The 9,719-nt window shown below is 46.2% G+C and overlaps 1 protein-coding gene across 1 annotated transcript; it reads right to left on the reverse strand.

Annotated features, from left to right (window-relative positions):
• Positions 1-390: 390 nt before the first annotated feature.
• On the reverse strand, positions 391-7,080 carry PIGH (phosphatidylinositol glycan anchor biosynthesis class H). Its single transcript, XM_032690317.1, has 4 exons — positions 6,885-7,080; positions 4,765-4,974; positions 4,044-4,127; positions 391-1,762 (listed from the first exon to the last, which is right to left on the reverse strand). Exons 1-4 carry the CDS (start codon positions 7,062-7,064, stop codon positions 1,661-1,663), a joined length of 576 nt encoding a protein of 191 aa, XP_032546208.1. The 5' UTR covers positions 7,065-7,080; the 3' UTR covers positions 391-1,660.
• Positions 7,081-9,719: the final 2,639 nt, after the last annotated feature.

Raw genomic sequence — 9,719 nt, forward strand, 5'->3', positions numbered from 1 at the left:
CACTCCTTCAAAAGATTGCTAAAGCAATCTTTCAGACTTCCTCCTGTGACACAGCTTCTTGGTAATTTCTTCAGTGCACATTCTGAGGACTTAATGGGATTTTTATAGCATAGTCAGCATTCACTGCACGCTCTTAAGCCTAAGACTCTGTTCATTCTGTTGAGACATCATTTATTTTCTGACACAAAAGCCAGTGGCACATCCCCAACCTGCTGCCTTTCACTTGGACAACCAGAATACTTCCTGTGACATGAGCTAACCTGTGTCTTTCAAACTTCATGGCACCACGAAAAAAAACCAAATCACCTTATCTCTACTCTATTGCATGATGGTATGTTGACACATGCTTTTATTTACAGATAATGCAGACAAGCACAATACAGCATTGTATGCAAATGAAGCATGACCTCAGGCTCCTGCCAACTTGTGGGTTTAGATCAGTTATATTTCTAAGGAGTCATGGAAAAAAAAAAAAAGAGAGAAAAATACCAGTTAAGGGTTACAGTGACTTTTAGCTTATCAACAAAGAAGAATTTCCCAACTTTAAGTTACTCCCAAGAGCACAGATCAATAAAGCTTTATTCACATTGTCATTACCATGATTTTCAACTACACATCTGCCTCCAAGCTGCCTCATATTCTTGGAGTAATTGATGTGGCCCTTTCAATGCCACATCTTTTCCATGTTCTGTGTCACCGGGTCCCTGCCCCATTCAGCAATGGGTTCACATTTTCCCTGTAGTCCTTTTGATACTTAAGTACTTACTGAAGCCATCCTTGTTGCTTTTGACATCCCTCAACAGATTCATCCCCAGACAGTCTTTAACTGTCCTAACCACATCTTGAACAGTGTTGCTGTATTCCTCCTAAGTTACCTGTCCCTAATTCCACATTCTGTATACTTCCTTTTTGTGTTCAAGTTTTGCCAGGAGCAACTTGCTCATCCATGCAGGCTTCCTGGCATTTCTGCTCGACTTCCTGCTCATTGGGATGGATTGTTCTTGAGCTTAGAAGAAATGATCCTTAATTATCAGTCAGCTTTCTTGGACCCCTCTTGCCTCTAGGGCCCCATCCCAGGGGACTCTTTCAAGCAGATCCCTGAAGAGGTAAGTCTGCTCTTTTATGTTTATTTCATTAAATGTAACTGAATGCAACAGTATGTTTTCATTTTCTGTAATTGTCCTTATGAAATTCTCCTGTGATCAGGAATTTGCCATCTCAGCCTACACAACAGCTTTGGTATTTAGAGTGGTTTTTTCAAACAAAGGGTTAAATAGGAACCAAAGAATGCATATTTTTGGCAGTCCAGCCAAAGTTACATTATGATTTTAGCATAATTTTCAGACGTACAAAAAAGTAAACAATCAATGCATTTTTTTTGTCTCCCTCTGCCCTATTTCTCTGTAATTCTTTTCTGTCTAAGCCTAAAAAGTTCTGCTCACCTGTCTTCATAGCAGAGGATTTCAAGGTTCACTTCTGTGCTTGAGCTGACATTTTCTCTAACAATTCTATGAAGCTGTGCAGGCCTTTAGCCCTAACATCACCACACCACTTTCTACTCATCTAATAAATGAAAGCCATGGGGTGGTTTTGCTTGCTTTTCCATGGGTCCCTCTGAGTTCTGCTGGAAGTCTGCTGCCTTGTTTGGGTTTTTTTTCAGCTATTTTATTCCACTTGACTGTGGAGCTGTCTTCCTCTGCTCCAGGATTTCTTGACAACTTTTATACACTTCTATCAAGCAGTCCAGACGCGGCTTGGAGCTCTAGAAGTCAAACAACAGAGAATCAGGTTCTAGACTGGCTGTAAAAGAACAGGAAAGCTTGTAACTTCCCACTAGTGAGACAGGCAGAGGTAGGAATGTGGAGACAGCCGACAAAGCTAGCAGAAGTGTGTGTGTAAGGAGTGCAACAGTAAGACACCTGTAGCTCGTGAGCTTTCTCACATCGAGTCAATGGAGACTGGTACATGTTCATTAAGAAATAATCCAGACTCCAGGAGGTGTCTGATGTAAGCTGGTGATATAGGAACGCAAAGTCATTCCATAAGCCATCCCTGCTCTGTGATGACAAACACCAGTCCCTAAAGTTGTCAGGTCAAGACATGCAGCACCCTTCTGCAGTTAGCCTGAATCTCTCACCAAATCTGAAAGCCACTCCTTTCTCAGCTCACAGTTCACAGTGACAGCATGGAAGAACATCCACACTTTCCCACCCATGACCCTATCTGTTAGGACATACTCCCTCTAGAGACTAATGAACAGCAGATTTCCATACACTGGATCTACCATCCTAGAAGACCTCCACCCTGAAAAATCCACCTTCAGGACAGGAAGTTTAGACATCTGACCCTTGGCCTCTGCTAGTACTGTCAACATAAGGACAATGGAAGGTTAACTGAAAACATCAATTAATTTTACACAAACAGCAAGTGGTGGTCAAAGGATAATAATTTTTCATCAATTCTAAACTGCACTAGATTAAAACCAGCAAGGAGGTGAAAGTGTCACAGTTCCACAGTCCCTATGATCCCATGACTTCAGAGCTCCCTAAACAGCATTACTGTGTAAAGTCCATCAAATGCCTCCTTGCAAGTGTTTCTTAAGAGAACAAAAGGTCAATTCAGTGCAGAAGGGCCCTGGGCTCAGTGACACGGGAAACTGTATTTTTGAAGGCTGACATAACTTACATGAACCTAATGAAGGTGACACAATAGAGCCAAATAATCATTGCTTCTTCAAAACTAACTAACATACTAACTTGCACGTTAAAGTAAGAATTACAGACAGGTACTGACTCGCAAACTACCACAGTTCTGTACCTCCTTTGCTGGTGGAGTCAACTCTAGCAGTACTAAGATGTTTCCATGAAAATAAAACTGTTCAGAGTTGAGATAAAAAAAAAGAAACTATACAGATGCCAGGTAGCCTCTTTGAAGCTGGAAATGAGCATATCTAAAACCAGGTTCCTGAATGCAGCTCTCTGGAATTTATTTGTTCTTGATTTCCAGCAAATCCCTTCTTTCCCTTGTTTATGTGTGAAATATTTAATTTATATTACTCTTAGTAATATAGTCTTTACAATTGTGGGACTGAGTTAGCTGTAAGAATCAATGGAATAGCCTATTTATACCTGTAAGTTTTTAGAAGAAGACTAACTGTATCCAATCATAAACTGTATGTAGATTACAAAATGATAGTCACTAACAGCAGATGAATTAAGGACAGAGAGGGCTATACAGCTCAGTGGTCTAAAAAGTGATGTACCTCTGTACTGCTTACCACCACTCACGGTTCAGGGCATTCTTGTGTTAGGCATGAACACACACAGAGAAATTCCATCCCAAAAATGGGATTATGAACAGTCAGAATAAGTTAGCAAGAGAAGAGAAAGGGGAAACGGGGTAATGGTAACACAAACAAGTTATTATACATTAAGCAAATTGGTCACAGCTTGTCCTGTGATCTTTGTCAATGTATAAGAGAGGGGAAGTCATTCCAATGCCAAGGAGGCTTTATGAACACTTTTGGCACACCGAGCTGAGAGAAAAATCAACTGCAGCTCAGTGCCATAGGCCAATCGGTGGGATGAAGATCGTAGCAAAAAGCACCATACTATTCTGTAACACAAGCCAAACAAAGGCAGACCTCTGGTCTTGCAATTATATGAACACAGCTTTAGAGAAAGTAAAATTAAAATTGCACAGTAAATTATAAAAGAATAAAGGATGGTAACACTGAGCACAAGACGACACAGAAAGCTGTACGAGTCCTCAGTACCCTACATGAGCCAAAGACTTTTAGTTCATGCAAACTCCTGGTTGGGTTCAGATTGACACAACTCCCTGTTATTCGAATGGAGAGCAAATGAAAAAAACATCCCCAGTACACAGTTCCATGAGGCTTCTAATACCACCCATCCTGACAGCCCAGCCAGGGAAAGGCAACTGTAATCAGCTATCTGTAGTGGAATAAAGATATGCTTGGACAATTGGTGTGCACACACAGACCACAGATCTGGATTTTCCCACCAGTCAGCCAAACTCACCTGAAAGAGTGGCACGACCTCAGATACTCCCTGAGGATCTTTAGGGTCCTGGAGGAGGATACACAGGTAGTAGATAACTTTTTGCTACAAGACAAACAGACACAATCATTGGAGTTTGAAAAAGCTATCAAACTGCCTGGAGTTAGCACAGAAAGAGGAACTGTTTCAACTCACTGGACCGAAAGCCAACCATCCCAGGCCATAGTCAAGTCTACCAATTTACATCTATAGCTTTCACACAATAAACAAATAACTTTACCTGTGGTTTTTTTTCTATTAAATTTTTAACCTGAAAAGAACACGCATATGCTGGAAGGGTAAGGTCTGCTCTTCTACAGGAGCTTTGCAGAAAACTCCAGCAATGGGAAAAATCATCATTTGTATCTTCTACCTCCTCATCTCTGTCTTGACTACATACAGAGTTGGCCATCAGGATTTGTGAGAACAGCATAACGTAAAGAACTAAAATCATTAGCTCAATGTCAGTGGCATTGTCTAAGGGATGGATTTGGCTTTTTGAGGTTTTTCCTTTGGTTTGAGTTCTCCTTTAAAAGTGAGAGAACAGATCAGAAAATAAAGAGGGAAATCTGAAACAAAGCTCCTGATGTCAGTAAAGCGATGGATGGTGCTGTGTTTAATTGCTCTGGTAAACCATGCTCATGAAAATACAATGGATGTGAGTGTGCCTACAGAGACAAGAAGAAAGGCTGTGTATCATTACCATATGGATGGCTTCGTTGATAACCACATCCTTCACCTGACCCATCTCAATGAAGGTTGTGCTCTCTTTTCCTGAAGCGTAGGACGAAGTCACCTGAATGCCGAGTGAGCCAATGACCAACAGGGATTCCTGGTCAATTTTGATGAAGTGCAGGTATATGATCAGGCCAATCAGTGAGATGAAGATTGCGGCAGAAAGCACCACGCTATTCTGTAACACAAGCCAAGCAAAGGCAGAGCTCTAGTCTTACAATTAATTGAACATAGCTTTAGAAAAAGTAGAATTGCATAGTAAATTAAAACATTAAAGCTACAGTTACAAAGCAATTTTAAATGGAGTCAGCCCTTTTATTCACGGGGCTGGCTGACACATGTAATGAGATTTAAATCAGTCTTCACAGTATGGACTGAAAGAATTGGGAATTGAAACTGAAAACTGCAAGAAAATTCTATTCTCTCGTAAATTTAGTGCAGAAATCTCAACCAACACAAGCTAGTTATATCAATGACTGTGTATAATACCAGTGTCTATAGGGATGATGTCATTGACAAAGAAGTGTTGTGAAAGAACCGAAGGTGGATTCTCAAAGGGGAAGAACCTTCCTCCAGGAAAAACCACTGGCCTGGTGGTTTTCTTCTTATGAACTGCAAGTCTAAACTTGTTCAAACCTCACTCTCTTCCTGCCTTAAACACCAATCTAAAGAACGTTTGCACTCCCCTGTTCTTTGTCTCAGGGCAAATGTCTTTTGCATGCTCCAATCTCGGGATTGCTGTTACATTTTGATATATAACTGATGAAACTATAGTCACCAGTAAGTCATCTGAAGACTTTGTAATAAATTCTCAAGGTCTGCAACCTACAATCTATTTCTGGGACATGTTTTAGAGAGCTCCAGGCCACATATATATGAATCGAAGTTCTAACTGACACTTTCTGAAGGATCAGAACTGCACAGCCCTACCACTCAAGCTGGGCCTGGGCCACTGTGTGAGCTAAGGAAGCCATGGCTTTGGAAAACATACAGGACTCCAAAAGTTTGTTATCATGGAAAAAAACCCCATCATGAACTACAGACACCGAAATCCACACAAAGAGAGAGACACCTTCAGACTTTCTGATCTGGTTCCTAATGAAAGGAAGAATTGCAGTCACTTGCATATAGGCTGCCTGAGCATGTCTTCAGTCAAGCAGGAGGAGACTGGGTGGTAATCACTGGCTGAGGTGTATGCTTTTGTAAAATATGAAACTGGAACAGAGATTCTCTTCCAGGAAGAGGAACACAAACCATCTTTTCATATCTGATGCCTGCTGACTCACATTGCAATCTCTGTCTTCATTGCTTGGGAAAGATTACTGAAAAAATGTGCAACAGTCGAAGCACAGGTCAAAGTGACCAACTTCTCTGGTCAAGCTACTGACTTCAGTCTGGAGATAACTGGTCTGGGTCCAGTTTTTGATAAATCCAAAGGTATTAGCTCAGATATCAGCAGCTTTTGAAATCTGTACTGCCAACATCTTTCCCTCAGCTGTGAAATGTGATGACATTCACGGTGCAGTGCTCTCTGAGTCACTCTGGAAAATTCCTTTTGAGAATTAACAATCACCTTCTTCAGTACATCCTTTATTCCAGATTCCCACAACTTGTTTGTTCAAATAGCCATTACTTGTTACGTGGACTCACACGCGTGCGCCAGGCATCACTCAGCACCCATTCGGACATGTACCCTATCTATCAAGAGGCTACAAACCAAGAGAGGCACTCGAGAAGCCCCTAGAGGCTGGCGAGGCAGCCCGCGGCCCTCAGGCTGGCAACACCTCTCTCTTTTTCATCACGCAGCCCTCACGCCAGGCGTTCCCGGGGCGCGGGGGAATGCCCAGGAAACGCGATGACCGCGTTCCCACCTCTCTGGCCGCCCTCCATCTTCCGGGCGCCGATCGGCGAAGGCTGCGCGGCTCCCCCAGCCCGGCGGGATCTGGGGACACGCGCGGCCGCCGAGGCCCCCGGGTGCCCCTGACCGCCCCGGGGTGCCAGCGGGACTGCGGCTCCGGGGTGCAGCCGGGTCACCGCTCGGTGCCTGATCCGCGGAGGGGTCCGAGGGCGGCGAGCAGGGGTCGGTACCTCGCTTAGCGCGAAGAGTCCGTAGGCCGCCAGCCAGACGGCGGAGGTGGCGGCGCTGAGCGAGCGGAGCTGCAGGCGGGGCCCGCGCACGGCCAGCTCCCGGCAGGACGCGCTGTGCTGGCGGCGCCGCAGTGCGATGGGCGCCCCACAGGCCGAGCGGAACCGCCGCTCCTCCGCCATGGCGGGAAGGCGGAGCCGCCGCCGTGGCCCCAGAGCGGCGGGCGGGGCCGATCCCGCCGGGCCTGGCCCCGCGGAGTTACCGCGGCCGTGCGGGAGGAGCCTGAGCCGAGGGAAGCCCTGCAGGCCCGGCGCTCTCTCCCCGGCCGCCTCCCGAGCAGCGCCCGCCCCGCCGCGCCCGGCCCCCCTCTGCCTCCAGGGTGGTGGAGGGTTTGTCTCGCTTGGTTGAGCCTCGCTAGGCGTCTTTCCTTAATCCCGATGACATCAGAAGTTTCCGCGCTTTGCACATGTTGATAATTCACTGCCCGCTTCCCTCTGTTTTTTGAATATCGGTTTTAAAGGACGCAGGTTTTAGTGGTGCTGTGTGTGTCTCTTGCCGCGATGAAGAGACGGAGGCTTTCATAGAATCGTAGAATGTTAAGGGGTTGGAATGGACCTTAAAAATCATGGAGTTCCAATCCTCCTGCCATGAGCAGGGACACCTTTCACTAGACCAGGTTGCTCAGGGTCTTATCCACTCTGGCCTTGGAACACTGCCAGGGATGGGGCATCCACAACCTCCCCAGGCAACCTGTTCCAGTGTCTCACCACCCCCACAGTAAAAAATTTCTTCCTAATATCTAACCTAAATTTCCCCTTTTGAGATTTGTACCCATTACTCCTTGTCCCATCACTACAGTTCCTGACAGAGTCCCTCTCCAGCTTCCCTATAGGCCTGCTTCAGATACCGGAAAGTTGCTACGAGGTTTCCTCGCAACCTTCTCCAGAAGATTCTCTCCCCCATTCATTTTTACCATTTGTGACTACATAAATGTATTTTCTTGTCTGTACCATGCTTAGCTACAAGCTCTTTTGAGTGGTTTTTTTCAGTAATTTTTTTTCAAAGTTTAAAGCAGTGTTTTCTGGTTCCTTGCCAAGTACATAATGAATTGGAGACTTGGCTGAGACTAAATGAGTCTTTGTATTGTGTTCTCTATAATGCATTTCAGTTATTACTTCATGTGACTTACCTGGCAGTGATATAAAGCTACACCTATGTAACTTCCAAACTACCATCCTGACTCCCTTGGTCTTTTTATTATTTCCCTTCTCTCACGGTTTTGGAGTGAGTCTTAGCTTTAATTGCAGGTGCCATCTTTCTGTGAGCAATTTTCTTCATTCACAGTATCTTCAGAGATCTTGGGTAGATACTATATATATAAACCTATTAACTTTGTTCTTGTAGGGGCAGCAAAGGAGTCTTTAACAGACATGAGAAACCAAGGGGCATTGAAGAATTACTACCAAGATCTTTCTTTGGTCTGGAGGAGTGGGTGATGGTTGGCATTAGTGGGGCACTCATGCCGTATATCCAGGATCTCACTGTGACACAAGAGACCAGGTGGAAGGATGGGCTGGAACTCTGAAGAGGAAAGGTGAGCTGACCTGGAGGGGGAAGAAATAACAGCAGGCAATGAACTGCAGAAATGAAGGAGAAAATGTTGAAGTTCAAAAGAGGGTGAAAGAAGTTGATGGATGGAGTGAAAGGGGAAAAAAGTAATAAATTGAAAACAGTGTTACAAGTTTTTAGAAGAGGGAAGAAAGATGAGAAAGACTGAAATAAATAAGCTCTGGTATGACAGCCTCAGAGATGGGGACAGGGAGAAGGGGAAAGAGAAATCAGAGTACAGGGTAGAAGAGTTAAAAGCAGTGTGAAGAGCAAGGTCATTGATAGAAGGGAAAAGAAACATGAGCTCCTGGAGGAGTTGTAATGCTAATTCACAATAGCGACAACACATGGGGAATTACTGAGATGCAGAGGCAGGGAGAGGACTTGGAAATCTTAAGAGGAAAAAGCAAAAGTTTGCTTGGATTTTTTTTGTATCAGTGGCAAGTCCCAGTTTAACCACGTTTGTGCCCTGTCATCTCATGAACACTGTCAGCTTTTCTTTCAAGCGTGTACATAAGACTGCTCATTTGTCAGTGGGAGGCCTGTTGCCTTGTCACAAAAGGGAAAAACAAGGGCCTTTACTCGTTTTGAAATAATTTGTTAACCATCCTTCAAATATGCCGTGAATAGGAACAGCTGGAGCTTTCAGACTTGAGAATCGTCTCAGTACTCGAGGCAGGTGCTGGAGAGGTGGCTCTTCACTGTGTTACCAAGGTCATCAGATGAGGAGCGTCACCCCGGTTTTCCTTCAGTAAAGCCAGGGAGCAGCGTTCCCGCACGAAAGCTCTCGGGAGTTCTGCGTGGCCGAGATCCCGCTTATCCTCCGAGCCCTCGCGGCGGGTGCCCCCTGCCCCGCTCCCTGCCTGTCCCCCCGGCAGCGCGAGGGGCGCCGCTATCGCACCTGCCCCACCGACGGGGCTGCGGGGGGAGCCAAAGGCACCGCCGCCCCGCGGGGGCCTGGCAGCCCTGCCCGCACCGGCAGCGGGATGAGGCGGTGGGGAGTGGAAAAACCCCGGGAGCAGCAGGAGGAGCAGCAGGAGGAGCAGGACGAGCCGCGTGCGCCGCGGAGGGGGGCGGGACACACCTCCGGGCGCGCGCGCTGCCGTTGGCCGGGCGGCGCGGGGGTGTGGGGGGCGGGGCCGCGGCGCGCGCGGAGCGGGGGGGGCTCGGTGAAAGGAGCGGCGCGCGAGCGGCGCGCGGCAGCATCGCCCGGCACCGGTGGGCAGCGC

The sequence above is a fragment of the Chiroxiphia lanceolata genome, chromosome 6 (genome assembly GCF_009829145.1).
Source record: "Chiroxiphia lanceolata isolate bChiLan1 chromosome 6, bChiLan1.pri, whole genome shotgun sequence".
NCBI lineage: Eukaryota > Metazoa > Chordata > Aves > Passeriformes > Pipridae > Chiroxiphia > Chiroxiphia lanceolata.